At 37.2% G+C, this 26,527-nt stretch overlaps 1 protein-coding gene across 3 annotated transcripts in view; it reads right to left on the bottom strand.

Annotated features, from left to right (window-relative positions):
* REV3L (REV3 like, DNA directed polymerase zeta catalytic subunit) overlaps positions 1-26,527 on the bottom strand; it is a 122,018-nt gene that overhangs the window by 19,683 nt on the left and 75,808 nt on the right. For 2 of the 3 annotated variants that reach the window (XM_066994418.1, XM_066994419.1), the window contains 7 exons: positions 19,904-24,104; positions 18,545-19,527; positions 17,859-17,941; positions 16,604-16,729; positions 14,858-15,050; positions 12,346-12,457; positions 3,106-3,221 (listed from right to left, as the gene is read on the bottom strand). In XM_066994418.1, the coding sequence (XP_066850519.1) occupies positions 3,106-3,221; positions 12,346-12,457; positions 14,858-15,050; positions 16,604-16,729; positions 17,859-17,941; positions 18,545-19,527; positions 19,904-24,104 (5,814 nt within the window). Of the gene's footprint in view, positions 1-3,105; positions 3,222-12,345; positions 12,458-14,857; positions 15,051-16,603; positions 16,730-17,858; positions 17,942-18,544; positions 19,528-19,903; positions 24,141-26,527 lie in introns of all 3 variants that reach the window. The other variant, XM_066994420.1, reaches the window with a different exon arrangement.

Here is a 26,527-nt window from a genome sequence, read left to right as displayed (position 1 = left end):
TAGGGGTTGGAAAAGCAAGAGGGACACAGATGGGGTAAAACCCATGGACAAGAAGGCCACAAAGCAACACAGAACACACTTGTATGTTTATGGTCATGCATGCAAGCCAACACTTTCGGCATGACACTTTTGGGAGGAGCTCAGTGTGAATTTCCTTATCTTTCTCCTGTGGTTCAACAAAAGAAGATACTTACCTTACAATAACCCTGGGTCTTAGAAATATTTTAAGTGTTATGTATTACACTTCTGGGTGTACATCTAACACCTAGCACAAGAACTCATGTACTATGAGTAACAGTGCAGTGGAGATCATGCCTATGTCCTGCATGCCCTCTTGCACTTTATGTCCAACGGTATTAAGTAATACAACCCTTTATTCCTTCACTAGAACTAAACCCAAGCTGTGTAGGTAGGACCCCATAGATGTAGGGATGGAAGCCTGACTCTGAAATACACAGGGACATCACCAAGAACCAGACAGTTCCTACAGAGGTAACCCTTCTTTAAGGAACCCTTCATGTGTATTCCACTTCTAGTAATTCGAACAACAGCTTATGTTATGAAGGTGTGTACTAATTAGAGCTTTGCTGATTTAACTGTTGATTCTGCAACAACCAAAGTGCAGGCGAAGTTATCTTGCAAGACAAGAGCTGTGATTCAGCCTTTGAGAACAAAAGCAGACACACAAGTTGATGAACAGAAGTTATGAACCCATCCTGAAATGAAAAAATAGTTGAGTCATAATTCCACAGTAGAGCAGTAAGCCCTTGTGATCTTTGAAGGTTTAGGAAACCTTTGAGTGCAACGCTTACCATTACTCTTACCAAAGAGATTGCTAATCTCAAGGTAGGTCAAAAGGTTTTCTGAACATCCTTCAATACATCTTAAGATTGTACCCAAAGGCATTATTATTGCAACCACTGTATCACCTCAGTTCAAGCCATCAAAGGAATTTAATAACAAGGTTCATCCAATTAGCTATTTTTCCTGCAGCACAAATTTGAGATCTTTGTGCTGAAAAGAGAAACTTGTTGTAACCTCTGATGACCAGCTCACACTTAAACTGTTATGTGCGCCTGCTTTTGATAGATTAAATGCTTAGAAATAGACTGAGATCCAGTTACAAGCAACTTTCAGCTGAAGATGTAAATCTGTTCTTATGTTTTCTTGTCCCTGGGTGGTCTCTGCAACTCAGACATTTTCTAAACAAGTCATAGGTACCAAGAGTATCCAAAGTTTTGGAAGTATAAAAGGAGTGCACAAATATTCAAACGTCAAGGAAGGAGTGAGTGAACTTAGCTCCTCTAAAACATGTTCTTCTCCTGCCCAGGCAGATAGGATGCCAACATAAAAGATGCTACTGCTACGTTGGTAAGTCCAAGGATGCAACTATCCCGGTATCACGTTCTATCATGTACCCAAAAGCAGATGCCTCAGAAATAGGGGAAGCAAATTACAGATAATCCCTCTAAAGCTCTTTTAACATCTAGCAATTTGCAGCCTCCTGGGCCAGACATTACTTTCATATATACCATAGTACCCAATGGATTCTTCTTCCAAGAACTTCTCTCTTGAAGTAAACAAACTTAAAGCATTCATACTGTCTTCCGGCAAGGAGCTCAATAGTTCAACAAGCCAGGGATGAAAAATCAACTCCTCTTCTGCAGCTGCCATTTGCTAGCTTCATTTGATGATTTCTGGTTTGTGTCAGGAAAAAAAAAATCACGAACAACCAAGCCATATTTCCCTTTATACCCCTCAAGATTTCACAGGATTCTTACTGAGGTCTGTCTATTCTGGAATCATACCTTACTAAATCATTAGCCACATTTGAATTACCCTCCTCATGTTTACCAGTTCTCCCATATCCATTTTGATTGGCAAGAGGTTATGAAGAGGCTAGAGCCACACTATCTAATGTGCTAGCACACTACAGATTTTTTCATGTATATTTCTTGTTTTTCATTTTATTTTCTCCATATCTTCTAATAATTCATTTGCTCTTTCAACCATTACAGAGTAACAAGACCAAGTTTTTAAAAGGACAATCATAGGCAAACACTTCTTATTTCATGGCTATTTAGTTTCTGTACAGATCTCTGACAAGAGCCCTGTCAAAAGCAGCTTTTTTTTTTTTTTTTTTTTTAACAAAAATCCTATCTCCCCCATCCACATCTTTTTGACAACTGCAAAGAGCTACGACACATTTTTAAGGCAGTTTTTCACTTCATAGAGCTATCTTGAATCTTCTTGGGGCAATATATTTATCCAGCTGTTCACTAATTGCAGTCTCCAGAATTATAGTTTCTATTAATTGGCTAAGTACAGACACCAGGCTTACTACTCTCCTGGATAACTTTCCTTATGTTCTTGAGAAAAAAACACCACCACAAAGAGATCTTTTTCTGAATGCTGGAGGAAAGCATCAGCAACTGGAACAGTAAAATTTCCCTGAAGCACAAGAATGGCTATTTAAAGCAAGGTTTTTATTACAGAGCTGCTGACCAGGACAAATAGTGCTCAGCAGCATCTTTATGTCACTGTACTCCAGTCAGAGAAACCACATACTATGGTTATGGTGGTTACCCTGAATGACATAGATATGACTGAAGCCAAGGAGAAGCAAGAGAAGGTAGCAGAAGCACCACCAAGACCTGAAATCTTTCTGTAATTTATTTATGCTACGGAATTACAATTAGAACTAACACCAAAAGATACACAACGCACAGAAACAGGGACTGTTCTTCAGTGATGAGCTGGGGAGAAGCTTCAGCAGCTCTATACCCCTTCTACTTTGGGATGCAGCATAGCATGCAAAATGGGGGCCTGGCAAGAAAACACACACAACTATTCAAAATGAGCTTAGGTTCATGCATAAAGGGCACACCCAGAAGTGGAATACACAAGAAATTTCAAGATTCAGAAAACATTGAAAACCAGTATCTTTTTTTGTGTGTGTGTGTGTGATTATAGCTATAACAACACAACAGCAACAACAAAAAGGAGGTCCATACAAAAAAGTACTCTGCATTATTTATATGTTTATTTTTAGATTTTGACTCTTTTCCGTTGTAACTGAACTGAAACCCTACATTAGTAACTTACCTGGCACGCGAGAAATCATCTGGCATAAATCAACATTTAATGCAGCAGCCCTCTGTAACAGATAACCCCAGGAATGCATCTGGACTTCATAGCCTAACAAAATGTCTGGGTCATATCTAGAGAGGGGGGAAAAAGGAAAATGAGCTTCATATTATTTAAGAAAATATTTTCCATGAGCAGAGAATAAACAGGATTTCATTCTAATCATGGTCAGAAAAGCATTTTCATAGCATTCAAGTGAAAAAAAAATTAGGAGTAGTATTTTCATTGGGAAAGCAATTCTTTTTTATATACTTCTGTTAATTCAGCTTTTACAAATAAAGAACAAAATCTAGATCTATCAGGTTTTAGGTATTGTAGTCAGAAGACCGATCCACAATGAAGTGTAGTCCATTCCTCAAACTTTGCAGTATTATTTTTCTTTATGAAACAGAATAGAATTTGCTACTCAGCTACTCAAATGTTTTGCAAATACCAGTGTGTCCTGCATATTGTAGTGTATTTTATAATAATCAGAGGACATTGCTGGTCCTAAATGATGACCCTATTGGGAAAGTTACAACTGACAGTTGAGTGAGCTGTCAGCGACACGGAGAAAGGCAACCTCATCTGGCAACTTCATCTGCCAGTTGCATTTAAATACCTCTTACTTTAAGGTAGCCTTTTCTTTCTTTAAGATACACAGGAAAAACTGATTTTACGTTGTACTTCATGCCAGGTAGAAAATTTGACGCACTCAGGTATAAGAGAAAGAAAAGACAGCTGTTTTTCAACACTGTCACTGCCTATCTTCCAGTTCAGGCCTCAGAGAGGAGTTGACTAGACAGAAGGACAAGCAAGGTGGTTTCAAATCAAAGTGTAGGTAGGAATTGGCTCAGAGGAGCCTGTTTCATCTACCTTTTCATTAGGCACTATTAAAAATGGAAGTCATGATTTGGGCAGCTGGTCACTTGTAGGAGAAGAGCTTAAGGATAACTTTGTTGTGCTGGGCAGAAAAAGACTGCCCAAACAGATTTCTGTTATTTTTATAGCCAAAAAAAATAGCTCGGTTTTGAGTCCCAGCAGGCAGGATTCAATACAGCTGAATGATGACAAGGAGGTAGAGGACTGGACAATAATGTGGGTCCTGCACCCACAGTCCATGCCCAACCCCACAACAGGATACAGGCTTGTAAACCTTGGTTATGGAAGAAGTCGGGTCCCTGGCTTATGGACAGGATCTCTACTTTTTACATCCTTAAACACATCAAAAAAGGCCAACATTTGCTGACTGCTCGATATAGGAAAATACCCCTTCCCTACATCTTAAGTTAAAGTTATGTCACAGACATGACAAATGAAGATTCAGACTTTCATTTAACATGGAAGCGTCTCCTTGCTCACATGTCCCAGCCAAAGGTGCATGACAACTCACTTTAAAGTAAGCAGCTACTCTGAGAATAGCTCTACAAGAGGCTCTCCACACTTCTGCCACAAACACTAACATTTTGTCAAAAATATAGGGAAAAGTATCTGAATCTTCTAACTCATTGCGACCATCTCCTTACTACAGTTTGGGCTTTTGCATCACCTAGGAAAATCTGCAAAATCCTTTTTACCACCTACTTCTACCTCTGAAGGAAAGGCTTTTATACAATTTTTGTTAAGGCAGAAGACTTTAAAGTAAATTTTTGATTTCTCACATTCTAAAGACATTAGAAGAACCATTAAAAGAACTTTGCATTTGGGGGATGTTTTGCTATTTGCTTTTAATGTCAAATGAAATGATTCTTTGTTTCTGGATACAGGTAACGATCATCTGGAGCAAAAGAAATATAAATACTAATTTCTGTTCTCCATTCGAACAGCACACAGTGGCACAAAACCAAAGTTACTTGGAACTTGGACGGACAAACAAATGAATTTAGCCTGCAGTTTCTTCCAGCTGCAGAATCACAGCATCAAGAAGAATGATCACTATTTGCTGATCAACACAACACACAATGATTGTCAACTGAGGTTCTGAAACTATGAATAGCTTCGATCTAAGATTTGAAACCAAAAGAAATCATATAATATTTTATATAGTCAGGCAATAAACATCAAAAAAATTAACATATTTTCACGCTAATTCTCATAACTAAACTATCCAGGTACCAGCATACCATAAAATGCTGTTTATTATTTCAAATGAAGGAAAACATTACAGGACTGGTCATTTATTTACATTCATATTTGAAAATTGGTTTCACACTGCCCCAAACGGAAAATGCTTCTATATTTTATGCAGGTCAAGATGTTACGCTTACAAGTTCTACAACAGATGCATGCTTGAATGTGAAACTTGTGAAGAACTGCTTATCTGATAAGAAAACAGTATCTATTATGCCATGGGTTGCTTGCTCTTTTACTTCAGTTCTGAACAGAAACCAGGATACTATTTGGAAGCAGCAAGTCACTGTAACTATACTAGCAGCTACCATCTGTGATGAAGGAAGTGTTTTGTGTTTTTCCTTGCAGAAGTAGTGTATTACCTCCCCTCACTTCCTACTTATTCAAAATTTGGTGGGTATTACATTCTTACTGCAAATACCCCTGCTTGTATTGCAACTGAATACAACATTCGATCACTTCCTGCATTAATCTTACTATTCACTTTTAAGCTAGTGAATAAAACAACCTCTGTAGACCATCTGCATGTAATCTCAAGAATTGTTTCTCTGGTATCCTTCAGATGTGAAGATGTTCTACAAGACAAGACATTAAAATACTTCAGTTTGCGTTTTCAGATACATGCATTTTCTTACATGAATAAACTGCTAGATCTAACTTAAAATACATATTTTGACACAATTTTAATGTCAATTTACATGTAAGTTGGAAAATTTATCACTCAAATGATTAAAAAATGAATGTGCTAGATTTGAACTCAGCCTTGCATTGACAAGGCAGGTAAAGGTTGCCTGTAATGGCACATTACTGAGTCAGAGATTATCACTTTGCAGTGCATTGCCTACCCTGCTTTTCCTTCCCAACTAGACACTGCACACGTACTAAGGGAAGGGTCTCATTCCAACTGATTTAGGCATCTGAAGTCTTATAAGCTAATCTCATTATTGTCAATGAAGAAAAAGTTTACCTTTGGGTAAACTATCCCTTATATTTTAGCCACCTCTTGCAGAATGAGATCCGGTTCTTTCCATTTAACACACATTGTGACGAGGGTACTAGCTATTTGGATATGGACAATTAAGTACAGATTTCTAGCTTTCAGTCAGATGACTCTCATATAAAGTTATCTACATGGAAAATCAAGGCAGAGTAGCTAGCAAATGGTAAATTCAGACAGTAGCGTAAATTCCCTGTAAACATAGTCCCTTAGCCTCATTTAATCATATTTAAAGCTTGTATCCAAGTGGCATCCTTCTGGAAGCATTAAAAAAATGCTAAACACACTACCATCAACTGAGTTGCTCAGATCCTCCAGTAATAGTTGCACATCCACGTATTTTTTGCGTACATCTATATGCATTGAGAATGCATATGCACAAAGGACTATAAGTATTAAGAAATTTGTGGATACTTCGATACTTCCGATCTTAGCTGTTTAACTTTACAATCAAAATAACAATCTTTGGTTAAGTGTATCTCTGAATTATCTTTGAAGGCAAAAAATACCTAAATAAAATTAAGTTCCAAGTAAAACTCTGTTCTACTGAACAACACTGACCCCTCGAACTCCTGCATGAGAGTAGTCAGGTCTACTTTATGAAACAGGTTTAACAGACCTGTTAGATTTCTTGCACCTGACATGAGGTGCTGCTGTTTCCTGATCATTTTCTTGCTGATCAACTCTGTTTCAATTTATGTAGTAAAATTGCCCTCTCCTGCAGCCCAATTCCATGTATCAGCTGTACCAATGGGCCAGTGTGTCTTTTGTTGAGAGCTCCTGTGCTGTTCTTTTTGCTATTAGAGAAGAGGTGACTGGAGCTAGAAGTTATTATTTTAAATGGAGAAAAGAATAGGTAAACCCAAGGTTTAGCCAACATGGGGAGAGCTCAACAGAAGTTTATCTGTCTCTTTCCCCATTTCATGTTGTAACATAAAGAAGAGAGGCTGTGAGCAAAGGAGAGGACAAACTCATATTCCTCATTCTCCCTTCTCCCAGTTTTTACAGTATACTATCCAGTTGGTCTTCATCACCAGATTAAGCTGTCTTATTAAAAGAAATTGTAATGAGACCAGCTTTTACACCTGCAAGAAACTACTAAGTTGCAGCACTGATACTTGAAAGCCCTTGGCTAGAACTAACATGACAGGAATATGAGGTGTGCCTGCCAACACAGTGCTCTTTTGTTAAAAGGATGGGCCCTGATACTGCTTTGCATGCTGTTGCCAGTCTCTCTGCAAAGATGAAAAGCAGCATTCATACTGGCAGGATTTACACATGACAGCATTAGCATTCAACTCATACATGCTGCAGAGAGAAGAAATAAAATTATTTTCCTTTCTAGCTAAGTTGTATGTGCTGTTATGCCATCTCTTCCACTTTCTCGCGTGATAATTTCATGAATGAATACTAAAGCTCCCAATTATGCCTTCCTTTCTATTATGAGTCTGCTTTTCCTGACTGTTATTTTTCTTCCAGCTAAAATTGAGAGAAAAAGGGGGAAAAAAATTAGGCCAGACCTACAACACAGACAAAAGCAGAATACTTGGTGACTCAAACATATAACTGAAATCTCTGAGAACATTTTTCCAGTTTGCTTTGGACAACAAAAATCCATGAAGTTGATAAAGGACATTAAGCAGAGATGTTTACAGGAGTACTCCCCAGAAGATGGTACTAGACTGGGAAAAGAAGGTTAGATTCACAAACACATCTCTATTTTGTACAGGAAATGTCGCTAGAGCATTTACAGAAGAACAAACATAATGCATTGTATTTAATACAAAATTTTGATTAGCATTGTATCTTACAAGAAAAACATTAGACAAAACATTTAAACATTAAGTATTAACAACTAAATAAATTACAAATGGTGCATCCCCCCAAATTTTAAAGAAAATCTTATAGCTTTATTCTGTTTTTTATACTTTTACCAGAAACTACTTCCATGGGGACAGAGCGCAGTTGGTGGCTAGTGAGTGACAAGTAATAGTGAATCTACTACCTTTTTATTTAAGCCCATTCTGTTTACAAATCCTCTGTGTGTCACAAAGATGGGGACTGTGCATTCCCACATAGATTCCCCAAATCTTGCTCCTCTCATAATTGCAGGACCAGCCCTTTTCTGCTACCTGGTGGTATTTGCACTTACAGAAGAAAGGCATAATTTGCCTTAAACTGAAAGAGAGGCCCAGACATTTAATTTCTCTTTCATGGGAATCCACTGCTCCATCAGGCTTGGATATCTCTAGTTTTCCTGCCATTTTTTTTAACCTCTCCAAGACAAACATTCCTGTAGCATTCCCTTCCTTCTCCTCCAACAGCCAGCTCTTCTATGTTTTGTACAGACGGGTTTATGGAGCTATGTGAATGTGTTTACCCATCTTTGTGCCCTTAGATTCAGAGAGGTAGTTCTGTTTTGCAGGCATTCTTCCAGTTTTTCTCCAACTCTCTGAAGCTGACACCTTCTGATAAAGACAGGGTCTATTCAGGAAGGCTGTTCAGGTAGCATCACAGAATGCTTTAATACAACAATAAAGATACAGGCTCCATATCAAGGAAAAAAAAATAGAAAAGAAATTCCCCTATGGCAAATCCGAAGGGCCTACAACTCCTGTACTTGGTCTCTGGGCTACTAGATCACCCTCACTGGCTGCACAAGATGGAAAGCAGGTTGTTTTTCAGTTGCTTTATGCCAGCTTTGAGCTCTGGTCCTACTTTCCTGTTTACAGAGGACAGCTTACCAAAGATGGGAAAACTGGACATATCTACGTGAAGCTTCCTCTTAAACTCCTAGACAGCTGTCAGGGTACCAAGAATCACTTTAATTGTGCTTTTCTTTGTTCCAAGTACTTGTTTACTCTTCCCTGCCTCCTCGAAACTCACCTCCCTTGCTCTTCATTTCCAACTGTTCCCTGTCTCTCAACCCTCAAGCAACACAGTATTTCAGTATCTCTGAGAATTAGAGAATTCTCAAATTTCCTTTGCAATGATGTGCTTTCTTTCAGCTGTTCTTAAATAGTTTTGATACCCACACTTGTAAGTACTCCCATTCCACAGCTGAATCACACTCAGTAATAATATAGAAATAAAGGTACTTATTGCCCTCAATATTTGGACAAATATGGTAGTTTTCATCATAGATGAAATCACAGATCGTGATTCCAGACAAGGAACAATTAAGTTTTCTTCTGCTCTGCAGGCCTCAGGATGTCATTTTCATTTGCCAACTGCCCCAAATTAATCAGAGACGACCTCTATTCATTTCACAGGAGAACAATTAACCTGCTGTTTGCTTTATCAAGGCATTTACTTTGTCTTGTTGGAAAAATGCTTATCTTGCTGTGCGCGTTCAGATCTAGTAAACAATTTCACAGTGGAAGTATAACTCAATCCAACTTCAGCTAACCAATTCCACTGAACTTTCTGAAGCAATATTTGTCTTTGATGAACATACAAAACAGCAACTTTAACTCCACTATAAAAATTAGCTTTGGGAAACGCTATTCATTGACAAAGGACCAGTGGTACAGCCCAAGAATAAAACATCTTCAAGCATTAAAACCTCACTGATCACAGAACCATAAAATGGCTTAGGTTGGAAAGGACCTTAAAGATCATCTAATTCCAACCTCCCTATAACTGGGGATCTCCCAACCCTGTAGTAGAGATCTATAACCCTAGTTTATTTTAGCATCTCTGTCCCTCAATATCAACCAGCACACTGTAAAGATTATTTGTATAGATACTCTTTGTTGTTTAACACTTGTGGATTTCTGATGGAAGAAGAGGCTGCTGAGCTAAGTGATAAAGTAGTATTTGCTAAGTTGCATAAAGCAAACCTTTCGCAGAATCACCTCTCCTCATCCGTATGCTGAAACAATGGTGAGGAATTCTATAATGTACTCTACCAGAATTTACATCTATTGACAAAAAGTGACAGAATCAACCACTTCTAATATTCAATGACCCGAACAAAGGCCTAAACAGAGAAATGAAAGATTGGAACTTGAAACAGATGAGTACGTTCCACAACATATATGAAATAAGAGCAAGAATTAGGCCAACTGATAAGTGAATGACTAGAAATGGGAACAAGAATTCTTCAATTGGACAGCATAAGACAATTCCTTCCACAGATGATGTACTCTGTTCAGTGTACCAACAAGCTGGTATTGACAATCAAGACTGAATAGAAGTTCTGTCATTCACTCTAGCCTGATGCACTGCTCCATGAGCCCCAAGTGGTAATGCTTCTTGAACGTGGCCTGACTGTTTCCTTTCTCTGACCTATCAGACCTCCTATTAAGTGAACCTACCAGAATAACCAGAGTATCTAGTCTGTGCTGGAAAAAAGAGCTTAAAAAGCACAACAGAAGGTTATTTTAGAAATAATTCCTGAAGCTGAAAGTTTCCATTAAAGCTGTTGGCTTGTTCATTTCCTCTTGAGGAAAACTTTTGCAGTCCACTACTTTTTAATCAGGCAGTTTTACAGTAGTTCTTCCATCAGTTAAAGCTACTCTGAGTCTAAACCCTTATTTTGTGCTTACAAACTATTTACTCCAGCAAAATTTCATATTCTTTTTGGCCCATGCTAGAGAAAATAAGAGGGAAAAAGAGCTTCAGTTCGTAGATGTGGTCCAAGTTTTAAAAGCATTTTCATAGAAAATTCAGTAGAAGTTTGACTCCTTAGGTCATACTGCATAGATGGAGAAGGGAAGTAGACTAAGAAGAATTATATAAGATAGCAGTCTCCTCCTTCTCCATAAATAGATCAAATCTTTTGTATTCTGCGAATACAAGTTACCTGACTCAACCTTTGAAGATAAATTTGTTGAGTCAAAAAGGCATACTAGCACAGTGTGGAAAGAGAGCATCTCTTAAGAGATTTGTCAGTCAGTAACCTAGTATATTCCATCTTGGAGTACTACAAAAATTGAATGCTTTTTTCATCCAGTAATGCATTCAGTATGTACAGCTGTAGACTTCTGTTCTTCAGCAAGAAATATATATCCTAACTGCTGAATTCTCTTTCCTACACTCTCTCTTTAATGTTTCCCACAACTGGTGGAGGATTTTTAATTTACTGGCAGCTTCTCATTCTCAGTATTTTTCCTAAGTTTGATGGAGCACTAGATTTCCAAGAAAGAGAAAAATAAAATTATTTCCTTACCTGAATTTTGTCTTCTCTGAACAAGGATCTGCTGCTCTGTCAGGACCCACCCTGTGCTGGTTGCATTCAGCAACTCTTTTTGTATTCTGGCTTCACGGGGTTGGTCATTGTCTTTCTCATCAGAGGTTTTCTGGTTGGAGAGAGAAAGAATTGCAAATGTACTCTGCCTAGTACAATTTTTTTTTCTTGAGCCTGTATTCCAGCAGGGTGACTCTTAGTTTAAATCTGTTCATTTTTTCCTTGCAATTTTATGGATTTGCACTTCTGTCAGTAGGGCCTGAAGGCCTACTGTGGTATTGTGGAGTCTGTGGTTCCTACCTGCTCACAAAGCCAAGGGCTGCAAAACAGGCCTCCCAGCATTGGTGAAGATGGGGAAAACCAGCAGTTTTCCAAGTCTGTTGGAGCAGGGGATTTCCATTCAGAGAAGACAAAACTAATGAAGGAAACTAATTTTCAACTACTGGTTACTGTAATTTGTCCACAGCAGTTTCAGTAACACAGAAGTTTTTTATGCCTTGCCTCAGAGTCCCTAGAAAAAATCTTCCTGTCTAAGGGGTTTTCTATAGCTCTCAGCACTGTTAATATCTACTATTCTGAGAGTTTGAGAGAGAGATGTGTGATGAATTCTGGGATTAACTGGAAAGGTTGTATGTTAAAGAAGATTACCGATATGGCTGATTAGTTTCAAGACTGTAACTCAGCTGCTTAAGAGGATCTGAATGTGCTTGCTGTCAGAGAAAAGGAAAAGCAGAAAAGTATTTTTATTCGAAAGACCACCATGCTTGTCCACTCTAGAAATAAGCCTTTGAGGGAAACAACAACAACAAAAATCAGTATTTGAGAGACTGGTAGGGGTTGAAGGAACTAAATCTGCTGTACCAAGCCTGAAAAATAAAAGCAGAACGTACAGATATGCTACCTTTTTACAATATTCACTACTTCCTGGAAAAGAGTTCTTTCATCAGTAGCGTAACTGACTTCTAGTCCTGTAACTCCAGATCTTGTGAGCAAGGGTGCTTGGTCTCTGCTCCCTAGAAAATAAGTAAAACAAATCATTACATTTTAGAAGGAATTCCATGACTTCAGTCAACAATATTGCTATAGAATAAAACGTTAAAAAAAATAAAGTAAAACAAGGAATACATCTATTTTAATCTTTAACATTAATTATTAACACAATTAATTCCAGAAACTTATTCTGTTCATCTTGGGTGGAAAAGTTTGTTCATTTCACTTGGTAAAATTACACTACAGCGGTAATCTCACACAAATTCTCACATATAAATGAATTTAATTCAAAAGATGTGTCACCATTTTAAATGCACAAGAGTCCAGATATTAGAGAATTATTTTTGAATAAGAAATATTAAAGGACTATATGATAGCTCACACAATGTTTTCATGCAAAATATGTACTTTAATTGCTAGCTTAGAGTAGTTCTTTGTAAAATCCTTTGAGGAATGGAAATGCTACATAACAGTATAGTTCTGTTTTTCGGTACACTTCTTAAAAACACTGTGAAGTCACCAGTAGAAATGGAAAACCATCAGCAAGTGTGCTCACAGTCTCACAGTGCAAATTAAGAGTGTCTACACTGGTAATGTGTGTGTAACAGCTAAATTCATGTTCATGTAGGAACTGAGCATTTGCCTTTCTGAATACAAAAAAAAATTAAGTGAAGAATAATATACAACACATACTCTGTCTCTTCATTTTCTCTGTACAACAGATTGTAATATCTCTGATTAAGGTAACAATCTGCAGTTTTTAAAAGGCATTCAGCTTTGACACATTCTTAAGATCCTGATAATTAAAAAAACCCACATGCTTTCAGAAATAAATGTTAAAATGGGTACTGTAACTTGCAAAGCAATAATAATACAAAAAGGGAAAAAAAGGTGTATCTTAATGTCAAGTCACTCCACAGGGAATTCAAAAAGTTCTAACCAAGGAAATACTGACAGCCCACATCAATGAAAGCAAGAAATGTCACATGAACATTTAAACATCATTTCATTTCACTAATAAAAACAAATCAGAACCTTTTTTTCAGAGTATTATTGGACCTCTTTACAGAAAGCTTTTTCTTGATAATTTATCAGACTGGCACGCACCTAGGGAGCCACAGAATTCTATACTGTGACAAATCTCACTCAGTAAGTTAATGGAGATAATTTTCCTAAAGATAGTAACAAGCATATAATATCAGAATAAACTTCACTGAGAGTAGTAAGGACTTAGTGCAACATGATAAAATATCCACGGTACTTTGAAAAATAAACTGGTAAAAGAAGGAGCTGTTGCCTTAATGCTAAATTTATTTTTGGTAGGTTTTTGTCCAGACTTTTTAATTTTAGACAGTATTTTGTGGTTTAATACTTATTACAATGCCAAAGAAACCCTAAAGGAAAGAGGACAATTTTTTTTACTAGCCTAAACCAGTGGTACTCAACCTTTAACAGCTGGAGAGCCACTTCTTTATTAAATGGAGTTGTAGAGCACCATAAAAATCAAGTATCAACAGTGTGATTTTTGTTTTCTATCATGACACTTCAATGTGTGATGATGCTGCCTCATCATCATCACATATTGATACATCACGACATGACACATCAGCATCCTCTCTCCCAGCAGCATTCTGTCTTCAACCCCTTCTGGCTGCTAGGAAGAAGTGAGGTGGAGGGGTGGAAGGGGCAAAAGGGCAAGTTTTTCCCCATTCTGCCCCACGGCTGCTGGGTGGGAGGTGATCTCTACTCTTACCTGTGGGGGGATCCCAGCAGCTCCTTTTCTTTCCCCCTATGGGAGGGGGAACTTCAGCGACTCCCACACTGCTGGTCCATTTGCTCAGTGCTCCCCGCGCTGCCTGATAGAGTGGAGCGCCGATCAGATGCCTACATTGCGAGAGCCGCCTGTAGGGCCATGAAGAGCCACATCCGGCTCTAGAGCCACAGGTTGAGTATCACTGGTCTAAACAAAGCCAAAAAGGTACAATAGAATAAGGGCCCCTGTTTAGATCCTAAAAGGATCAGATAAAACCACAAAAATAACCCTTAAGTAAAATATAAAACATACTGTCTTGCTTTTAACATTTTCTATTTGTAGCTATCCAGCAATTTGAGTAGGAAACTAAAGGCAGGTTTTCCTCTTTATATTTTCAGAACACTGCAGGAGCTTGTCCACAAGTATGCAAGCATAGATATTTTGCACATGTGTATATTATTTGTGGTTTACAGCCCATGCAATAGTTCTTTAGAAGATATAAGCAGGAAAACTCTATGTTTAATATGGCCATTCATCCAACAGTCAACAAGACAAAATTAAATGAGCTAAATAGTAATATAGATACTCGATTATATTTTGCTTGCTACTGTTTGATTATTATGAAACAAGTATTTTTGTAAAGTATGTTAAGAAAAAAAGAAATAGGAACCTTGGCTTGAGAGTGTCCTGTCTCTATCAATCACAATAGCACCAGTGATTTCTTTTTTATCAGTATTTGGCAGTGCTGTGTCTGATGAGATGCAATAGAATAAAGCACAGATCGGATCAAACTCCGGGTCTGGTTCCAAATCTCGTCTGGTTCGAGCATGTAACTCCATGCTGATGAGGGTAAGGTGTTGGACCTACCAACAAATAAATACAATAAATTAGTATGCTTTGGAGCTTTCTTCAAAAAAAAAAAAAAAAAAGAAAAAAAAAGAGATTATTAATGCAAATTAACTAATGACAGGCTTTCATACGGTCATTCTATATTGTAACTGAGAGGTCACACTTGAAAATTAATAGAAGTGATCAAACATGCATCTCTGGACCTCACCTTTTTGCAAAAAGCACCATATTACAAATAAATTTACCATTTAATGCATTTTTATACTCAATTATTAAAATTCAGTATTTGTTTCTGAGTATTGCCTTCTTGTATCCAAAGCAAATACAAATAAGCAGAAATGCTCAATAACAATTAAATTCTCATAGTATTTTCAAACAGCTTAGTATATCAGGCAAATTCAGTTACCAAATGACTCAGGAACAACATATCACTGTCATTCTTTATTTTCCTTTCCCTCCCTCACCCCAAACTTGCAAACAGGCATGAAGACTAACTCACTTAAAGGAAGATGTGGAGAATACCTCTTTTTCCCTTAACTTGCATAAATGAACTTCCACATCATGTTGCTATACCTTTTTGCAAAATAGTTTGCATTAAGAAAATGCTAATTCCTGTTTATCGTACACTTTTTAATTTATACAGTATTTAATGCCGTTTCAACACTATTTTGTTTCTGCATTGTCTTGCATGATATAGTTGGTAAAATTAATGAGTGAGTTGGGAGGATTACAAGAGAAAAATTACAAATACATCTGAGTAAGCAAGCTGCTTCGGGGACAGTCTGATTTGCTTTGGGTTTGTGTCCTAGATCACTAGAGCCATCACTGAAATAGAATTGCTCTACCAAGCTACATCTCTATTTCCTGCGATATCATTAGTTTCTTGTGGCTTCTCCTACGTTATCTACTAGGCACATAACACTGTCTCCCGACCTCATCTGTAAGTTGGTTGACAGCTAACTCCAAGTCATGGGCACAGGGACTGTCTGTGAGTCAGCTGGCCAGTCAGCAGCCAAACGCAGCAGCACAGCATTCACATTACATCCCTTTCTCCAGCATTAATTTTGATCTTTCTCCTCAGACCAAGCTCTGACTTACATGAAACATATCAAAACACTTTTTGAGGTATCCAGCACTCTGTTAAATGCAGCAGCAATGGCCAACAGATCCAGAAGTTACCACGTAGAGAGAGATACAAGGAGGGACTACTGACTGAATGAGGTCAGAAGACTTGTTAAGGAAATGATCTGTGGAAGTTACGACCAACTATTTTTTCCAGTAACATCTTTATAGAAAACCCTACTATTTCCTCCTCCTGATCTTCCCCTTAGTGTTTGTTTAAAGGAAGGTTTACCATCTACTCAACAAAGTATTCTGAAATTTAGTCCAACACTATTAAATAAAAGCATGTAGAGATCAAGTTGAAACTAGTACAGCAATTACTTAAAGCTGCAGACATCACAAACTGACTACTTATAAGTCAGGAGGAAAGGATTTGTAAATACTGCCATTATAAAACTAGTCTGATGAACTATCATTTTATAAAATAATACATAATGTAAATTACCTCATGTAGAGATTTTGCTTCTTGCAGGTTTTGCACACTGACTTTAAAACCATAAGTGTTATTTAAAGATGGTCCTTCGATCTCAGAAGACTCTATCTTTGGAGCACCAAGGGCAGCAAACTGATTCTATTGAACAACAAAAAAAGCAACATACACACACACACATATTGAAAAAAATGCAGGTTGCTAAATAAATACACAATGGTGTCAAAATTAAATACAAGTTTATCAATTAAAATTAAAATGCTACACTACAATTACTAAAAGAAAGCTTTCACTATTCCTATCATTTTGCAGCCTGGAAACAAAAGTTGTATCTTTCTCCTTTTTAGGAATAATGTTAACGAAACATCATAGTAAAGCCAAAGGCAGTTTAAAATACCTGTTTTTGTTTGTTTGTTTTGTTTTTTAAATAAATTCATGTCAGTTTTCTTAGAAACCTGAGGACAGCAGAACCATCAAGTCTCTATTTGCTCTTGACCAAAAATTCATATTAAAATTACCCTGTTTTGGTCACTACTTTATAATGGCACTGAATTAAGGGTACACTTACCCACTCGAACTGGGTGAATACCAGTATATTAAGAACAAAAGAAAAGACTGTCAGGTCAGATCCATGATGCATTTAACCAAGTGTTCTGTTTCCGGTAAGGGGAACAGAAATACTCTTTAAGGAAAACATGCCAGTCTTATCATTTCACATGATCCATTCCCTTTCTACTCTGTCAGCATACCAGTGCCATTCACTGTCTTTTATGTTTTCAGAAAATGCTTAAAACATTGTCTGAAAACTAATATAAACACACAGAGATATAAATATATATATATGTGTATGTGTGTATGTATTAAAGGGAAATCACAACAGAACTTAAAAAGTATGTTGTAAACAAAACAGCGACACAACATTCTTAGATGGTGTCTCTTATTGTTTCATTAGTGTTTCACTACCCTAAAATATAGAACATACCCTTAAAATTCAACTTGTTTTTTTCTGCAAATAAAACTTATTTCTTCTTCCTGAGTGTATACTGACTGTACAGCAATCGCACCCTCCCATCTTAAATATCTTTTCAAGATCTTAATAACAAAAGAAAAAAACAACACAAATTATCCTAAAGAATTCTAAAAAGTTCCAAAAAATATGTATTAAAGGTATCTGTTTAACTTATGAGAAAGATTACTTTCGTTAGAAAGAGAATGGCAATGTAAGTGTAGCATAATAAAAAATACATCTGTGCATAAAATCTTTATTTACCTTCATTTGTGAGGTTAGAAGTACTCTTCGAAGACCATCAGTATTATTTCCTCTCTTATGACACAGTTTCTGGGTTTTTGGTTCTGCAAACAAAGAGAAGCGAAAAACTGTTTAGCCTCAATAATATTGTCTAGACATTAAACAACATGCTGGAAACACAACCAGAGGCATTTGGTTAACATTATAAACATATATATAACATATAAACAAATATAACATTATTCTCTCTCCAATCCAAAGCACAACTATTACGATTTAGTATTTACAGACATTTAGGAATGCACAGTACACAGCCAATAATTTACCACACCTTATCTCTAGCATCAGAATGTTATTTACACTCTACATTTAAATGATGTTTGTAATATAACTTATTAAAAGCAATGTAACAAACAAGATTTTCAAATCCTCCAAGTTAAGCCATACTTTTAAATAGATTTTTTAACCACCATTTTGGAGTTCAGACACTAAACAACATCAAGAAGCAAAAGTGTCTTCTGCTACTAGACTTTTGTCATAATTAAGTAGTTACTTTAACAACGATGCGCAGGCCTTTTCCTTTCCCAAACTAATTTAAATAAATTTTTGTGAAAATCTAGGCATTTTCTCAACATGTCAAAAGAAATGTATCTTATCATATTCAGGAAAACATTTTGAGTATCATTAAGATCAGTTAATGAGTTTACCTGTTGATAAAGGAGTAAACCCCAAAACTTCAGGTATTCCATCACTATTTTTTCTTTGCATGATGGGTGTACTATGTAAGCAAACGGATTCAGAATTTCCAGGATCTTCACTAAGTGGAAATGGAGACATGTCAAAAGTCATCTTGATATCCTCTTGGGTGGACGGAGAATTTTGTGCACTTCCAACAAGTGCTACATCATTTTCTTCCACAGAAGACAAAATAACATCCTGACTTTTCCACTCTGCATCTTCTGCATTGGACTGCTTGGGATCTGGAGATGCTACTTGTTGCCAAGGTGGAAGCACTGGAGAATCTGGTGAACTATAATTGACATAATAATCTTCTTCCTCCTCCTCCTTATCCCGTTCTAGTGTTGAAGGAGTAAGCATCTTGCTTTCAGATGGAGTTTTATTGGAGTCTATGTCACTTTTAATATTTATAGAATTTCCTGTAGTACTTACAGACTTATCACACATTTCCTTGGTTTGTATTTTTGTAGGATCTGCCACAGAAGCAGGAGAATCCTTTGTAGGCACAACAGGTCTTTCATCTTCCAGGCTTGACAAATTTAAATCTTTAGTTGCTTTTACTACTTCTTTAGGTTTCTCTCCAGACAATACTGTGGAGCTGAAATTCTCAGCTGCCTTTTCCAGCTCAGCAGGATGATTCTTAGGCAATTTCTTGAAATGTTCATACTCTTCTTTGGCATGAAGCCATATCTGAACTTGTTGCTGGCTTGGAGCACACTTGCATGGCATTATAACTATTTTTTTGTCTTCACTAGTTTTATGGCTATTACTTTCTCTTTTATTAACAGTAGAGTGACTGTAACGAGGAGGTGACCCTGGTCTAGGACCTTCTGTCATTGCTGAAAACGCAGTCTTCCAGAGTCGTAGACCTTCTAATGAGAAGTCTCCCTCAAACTCAAGCAGGTCATTTGGAAGTCTAGTTTCTACTGTGAGAAGCCGTCCTCCAATCTCCCTGAAAAGAAAATAGTTTGAATTATTGCTTTGCTCTAAACTGAATTGCAGGCAGTCCTCAAGATAATAGGCAAGCAGAGTCCTGCTAACTAGTTTTTTCACAATGCAATTCCTGTGGGCAGTATCTCTCTTTTACAAATCAAGTAGGCAGACTTCCACTAACTGCAATAATATCAAACGATAAAAAAAGAAAGTGTCGTGAATGAAAATGGGTATTTGCAGGAGAAGTACAATAATTTTCAGCTTCAAATATAGATATATCAGATGGAATCTTTCATGCATCTGTGCCACGTAACAGCATAAATTTGTTTACAGGAATAAATTAAATTTAATGTAATCACAAGCATATGTAGACAGAAACGCCTTTAACACAGTACCTTGGCTTTTCTGGAGCATCGGAAGGATTACTGCAAAATGGTTCCTGATAAATTGTTTCTGAGAGATCATGATCCAGCAAAGTTGCCATGATTTCTTCACGGCTGGGTGGGGACATGAGCGGCTTAAGAATGTGAGCAGTACGAGGTGTAAAACTTCCATTCTTTGATTGTGAGGGAGAACTGGTAGACCTTGGTGAACTATCTGGAGTTGGAGTTAATGCCTCGTTGTTTCTCGAAACATATAATTCTAAATCCTCAGAGGCTGCATCTATAAGTTCACCATCAGGAGAAGACAATATGGATGCAAAGGAGGTATTAACAGAATCAAGTGGTTGACAGGGTTCAAAAGTGGTTTCTTTTCTCATGTGGCTCTGAATCCAGTCTGAGCTGGTTGGCTGAGGAAGGTTAAGAAATCTCTCCTTATTTACCGTACTTCTATTCAATTTGAACTTTTCATTTAAACAAACCTCTGTCTCTTGCGTACAAGAGGTATCGACAGAGTTAGATCTAGAAGCTGAAGGATGAACATTTTTCCTCCATTGGCTATGGCAGTGGTTCTCGTTATTATCCAGTGATGTTTTCTCAAAAAGCTCAGGGCTCAGAGAACCAGATCTTATCCACTTACTTGTGCTTGACGAATGCTGTTTTTCTTCATCAGATTTTTGGTCATTATGATACAGAAAGTCATTTTCTGTTGTTTGTCCAGAACCAAGATCTTGAACTGCATCACTCAAAAATTTCTGGGGTAAATTTTGATCTGCTGGGACAAACTGGCTTGCAGAGTAAAAGCTACAAAATCCAGTTTGCCCTATAGTATTAATATCAAAGTTGTAATTATGGTCTGGAGACAAGCTATCTTCTAGCGAGTAACAGCTTTCAAAACCAGGGTCTGAAAAAAAAATGGGGCTGTCATCAGACACAGAATGATCGATGCGACTAGAGACCTGCTGGCTTAAGGACTCCATTTTGGAAAGCTTTGCTGATTTTTCTTTAGGTTTTGTATTCCTGGGAGCACGTGCTTTTCTAGGCGATGTGACTGTCCGTGACCTTTTGACTGCTTTATTCTGTTCCACGGGGCACGGCGTACTTCTGCTCAGCTGTGTTTTAACCGGTAATGGTTCTTGTGTAACATTTGCATTCTGAGCTTTCTGCTGCCTCTTCTGGAGCAACTCCTTCAGAACAGCTAGGCCAGACTGTCCTTCACTGAACACTGACGGGGCCACTATAGTCCTGTTTTTATACTGAGAGATGGGTTTTGGCTGCATGGTTGTTTCTGAAAGAGGTTTCTGTTTTACCGTTTCAGGTTTAAAATGTGACATGTCGAAAATAAATCCTCTCTGGTTTTGATCCCAATTTAACTGTTTCACTGGACTCTTCAAAGAGGTTACAAAACAGTTCTTAGGCAACTGAAGAGGCCCAGGGCTTTCCTCAGATGACTTAAGAATAGAAGAACAAGGATCAGAATGCTTGGAAGCCTCTGGTAAACAAAAAATCTGCTGTTGATTATTGTCTTTACAATGCAAATAGTTAGTGGCATGCAACTGATCCATCTTTGTTGTGTCCAAAGAGTCACGAGCTTCATTTAATTTTCCGGCTGACGGTAAATACCTATTTTGCAAATTTTTTATCTCTTCTGCTTTTACAGAAGTCTTATCTTTAGAGATGCGCGCATTCTGTGTTACCTGAGTTGAGTGATTAGACGGGTCAAATATGTTTTTAATGAGAGCAGGTTCCTTCATTCTAAATACAGCATTTTGAGTCCTAGGCCTTTGAGAGCTCATTTTTGGTACTTCCCTTCCAGATGCTGGAGGAGTAGACATGAGAGATGAATGAGGATCTTCTCGAGGAGCAGGTAAACACTGTGCATCTATAGGCTTATCAATTTCCATCAATGAGTGAAAACAGCCTGACGAATTACCTTGTGCATCAGCTCCTGAAGGGAGCTGTGCCGATGGTAGATATCCTGCTGGATAGCCAGGAATAGGACCATCTTTCGGATTATGAAGTGGCTGTGCGCTGTAAGAAATCTCAGGCAGATCTTGACGTTTCAGCACAAACTTCACTTCTGTGGTAGAGTGAGTATTTCCTTTTTCATCTTTAAATACCATGCGCTTTCTTGAGGACACTTTTTCTGTTGTTTTCTGTCGTTGCTTTGTTCTAGGTTTCTTCTTTCCATCATCTGCTGTTTTATCAGCCTGAATCATCTTTTTCTTTTTCTTGGTTGATACAGCGGGACTAGCAAATTTCTTTTTACATTTCTTAACCTGAGTTTTTGCTCTACTATTTTTTCCTACGCTAGAATTAACAGCCTTGCTGTTGTACATATTAGGGACTCTAGTATGTAAAGCTTCTCTATCCATGTTGGTCAAGATTTCTTCTGCTTTTGGATCAGTGGGAGACCAGCAGCGAGGTGGGGATGTGTTTACTGGGCTTGTGCTTCTCTCAGAAAGAAAACCTAATTTAGACATAACATCACTATAGTTATAGTCACAGTCTTCAGCTTCAGCATTATATGACGGTGAAGGAGGAGAAAGAATTGTATGAGTCCTTTTCCTGAAAGATAAAGTTCTTTTAATATTTTTACTACCTGTTTTTTGCGGTTTTCCAGCTTTTTTCTTGGTGGACTTATGTTTTGCTTTCCTTTTGTGACTTTTCTTTGGTGTTAGTGGATAAATAGGATATTTGGTTGCAGGAGAGTCAGGAACTTTTGGCCAAAAGTCTTTTAAAGGTGCAAGCTTTCTATATAAATTCATCTTTTCCTCTGTAAGTACTACTCTTTCCTCACTAGAATCTACTTTCCCTAGTTTAACAAGCATATTTTTTCTCCCTCTAAATCTATTGATGATAATATATTTAATAATAACAGGTGGCAATTTTTTAGAAAGTCTTCTACGTTTTCGAGACTTCTGAGACCCATCCAAACTTTCAACACTTTCTATTGGTTGAGGTAGATTAATTTTTGAGTTGTGTGCGACAAAGCTTGATTCACTGTCTTCAGTCTCATAATTTACCTTCCGTTTAGTTCGAAGTGTGTATTTATTCCCACATAATCCAAATGACTGCTCAGTTTCAAGAGATCCATCTCCAATCTGGCAGTCATTACAATTAGCAGTACTTGTAGGCATTTTGTTTTCAAAAGCCTCAAGAGGAACTTGGACTAAGTCACTAGGTAAAGCACTATCCTTATCAGGAATATTACTACAAGCATTACCTTGTGTATAGCAGCTTTCCTTCACTGATACAACATCATTTACAGTTGCAGGCTCCTGATGATTGATAAAACTATGTTTCTTTTTATTCAGCTTCAACCTGGACTGTTTGTTGCCTTGCTGTAATTTATATGTTACAGGAGCTAACTTTTGTGGTCGGCTGAGACAATTAGAAAGAACAACACTAGGAAAGAACATATAATGTGCTGCTTGTTGACTGAGGCTTGGCTTTTCTGCCTTATGCTCCTGAAATTCTTCATACCTAATTTTAAGCTTATTAAGGCCACCTTCATCAGTGTTATTTTCAAGTGCATGTACCACAGTTCGACTGCCTCCTGAACAAGACACCAATTCACAATTTTCTGTAACTGTTGCTGGAAAAAAACTATTTATACTTGCACTGCTGGATTTTTCATTTACTTCAGAGGATATTTTACCTTTGGAGTGGCCAGAGTGGCTCAAATCAGAAAAGTTAAAAGAGTTTTTATTCAACATGCTGTCACCAATGTGGCGGCCCACATGCATAAAAGAGACATCCTTTTCAGCTTTTCTGATGCTAGTATACTTCCTGCTGGGTATTTGTCTGCTCACTGATGAAATATCATCTTCATACTCAAAAATATTATTTTCACATGAAGGAACTGGGAGGGTATCTTTCTTGTTACTCTCTTTATGCGAGTTTTCCGCATGGGTACTATTGCTGAATGATGTTGGGTACTTTGCTGTGTAAGTGCTTTCTTTTGTAAGAGAATGGACTGAAAGTTCAGGTCTTGTTTCCGTGTTTGGTTGCGAGAGATCTTCTACTAAATCTTCATTATTCAAAACGTGGTTAGAAAGGGCACTTGTGTGTTTACACTGAAAAGTAATTTTAGCAGAAGACGGGGGCTCTAGTGTAGCAGCATCTTTGTGAAAGATTGAGGTCTTTACAGACATTTTGCTTGTTGCAATGACGGAGGAGTGAGTTCGAGAACTTTCATTATTCAAAGGATTGTCTGAAATGGAAGACAAGCAATTTTACTCTAGTTTTCCTGTAAAAAAAAAAGAACACCTAAGGTATTAACCCTTTTAATGATATTTTCATGAAAGCCCTCCCCTACAAAAACAAACAAACCCATCAAAACCTCTTCTAACTCATATTCCATTTATGATCATGACAACTACAGATCCCAAATACATGAGTTGCTTAATCAAAATCACATCATTAGTACATTTCTGTCTCAGACATTCTATCTAATTACTCATAAATGGTGGACATATATATTTGGCAAAGATTTCATGCTGGCTTTCTGAAAGAAGGTTTCTAAAATCATTTTCCAAAAACCAAATACAAAGAGATTTACTTTTAGAAAAGCTCGTATCCTGCTTTGTCCCTGAAAAGTACGCATACTTACTGGCTCTAAAAAACAAGGGAATGTCCTTAGATGATTTTCTCCATATAGAAAAGTCATTTCAAAGAAAGCTGAAGCATGAGCTTATAACACAGCAAGGGCTTTGGATCAGCTATCCTGTGGTTGATCCATTCAGGCGTTTATGTGAAGAGCTTGCACTATTTAGTTAGATTATAAATTCATATTCACACATTAACTTTCCCATACAGGTCTACAACCAGCATGTGCTGTGATAACTGTCTGTGCAGACTCGTGACATGAACTAGGACTATTTCTCCTCTCTTTCATTGTTACTTTCACCACATTTACTGCAGGGTAAGTGTGTGCAGGCAGACGGTAAGTAACAAATTAACATCTGCTTTGCAGTACGTATGCTTGTTCATAACGATAGTCAACACAAAGTAACTACAAAGAGCTTATTCCACTGCAGAGGCAGATACCACAGAGCTCCTGGCACATGGCAGTTTGTTGATGTGCCCACAACTCTAGCTGAAATGCTGAAGGGGAACAGGAGTTAATGAAACATGCTGTATGATTTGGAAGCATGAGCTGCAAACTGTCATACTAGATGTGAGACTCTTTGAGTGTTTGCCTTTTTTTTTTTTTTTTAGTCTAAACTAATTTGTGGATTATCTTAGATTCATAGTGCCTTCATCTTTGCAATTTATTTGTAGCTGGGTGAGAAAATAAAAGGAAGTTTCAATCTGTTTCTAATAACACTTCCTAACGCATACACAGAGTCACTGAGCTGTGAAGCACAGCTGGGAGATGCAGCCTGTGATTCTTGGGAGTAGGAGGAAGTATCCACACAAAGAACAAGGATGACTAATTGAAGACCAAGAAAATGGGAGTTCAGTGAAACGCCAAATGAACATTTGCAAGATATCTGACTATTCAGACACACATGAAAACTGCAAAAATACTATCAATCAATCAGATGTTATGGACACTGAGATTCATGTGTGGATAAACATTTTTAAAATTCCGATGAACTGGACTGAGATCTGTTCTGAGTATCTCCTGTTTTACAAAGTTTATATATAGTAGAAGTTACTTTATAACTGATTAAATGAGCAGTAATAAACTTATTTTAAGTGGACATTCTTTTCCTGCATGTGAATATTCAAAATACTTAGACTATTCTACAATTTAAGCAATGATTTAAGATACAATTTCATTAGCCAGAAACATCCCTTTTTACAGTAAGTTACAAAGTATAGCAGATAAGGAAATCACAATTGTGCATTTTGCAAAACCAATCATATGAGTAAGTACATCAAGTAATGTATTAATCCTACTATTATACCCATAAAAGCAAAGGAAAAAAGCCAACTATGCTTTAAACAGTGAACATGAAAGAATGGTTGTGGTTGCCTACATACTAAGATCATATAGCTCACCTTCTTCAATACAGAATTGCTTATAGGTATATTAAGGTATATTTTGTGTACTGATACATGATGTTTATTTTTTTTGTCAAACAGCTTCAAGAGACACAAATACATAACTTCTGTTATAACTTCTAACAAATACATAACTTCTTCTATATATAATATATATATATATTATATATAATATATAACAGATTATATCCCTTCCCCTAAGACGAAATGCAGCAATAGGATATTAGGTACACGCATGTGCGCCAACAAGATTTTTACACTAAACAGTTTTTACTATGGATTAAGGAAAGTTTCTACCAAAAGCGTTGTTAACCACTAATTTCAGATTTTAAAGACAATGAAATATGAGTAATACAACGTCTCTGAAACAAAGAAAATCAATTACTGTTGATTATACCAAGAACAAAAATGAACTTAATACTAGGATAACTCTGGATACAGACGTATTCTACCCCCACCCCAGGATATGTACATTTGACATTGTTTCACTCAGAATTTTATAAATATGAAAGTAGGTAGCTTGGCTAATGAAACAAATAATATTAGTTATGTATTTGCCTAATTTCAAAGTGTGCATTGTAGTAACCAAGGTTATTTCAAACAAAGACAGCCTGTTAGAAAGAG

The sequence above is a fragment of the Anser cygnoides genome, chromosome 3 (assembly GCF_040182565.1).
Source record: "Anser cygnoides isolate HZ-2024a breed goose chromosome 3, Taihu_goose_T2T_genome, whole genome shotgun sequence".
In the NCBI taxonomy this organism is placed as follows: Eukaryota; Metazoa; Chordata; class Aves; order Anseriformes; family Anatidae; genus Anser; species Anser cygnoides.
Note: the sequence above shows the minus strand (reverse complement) of the source record. Positions and strands in the feature narration are given on the sequence as shown.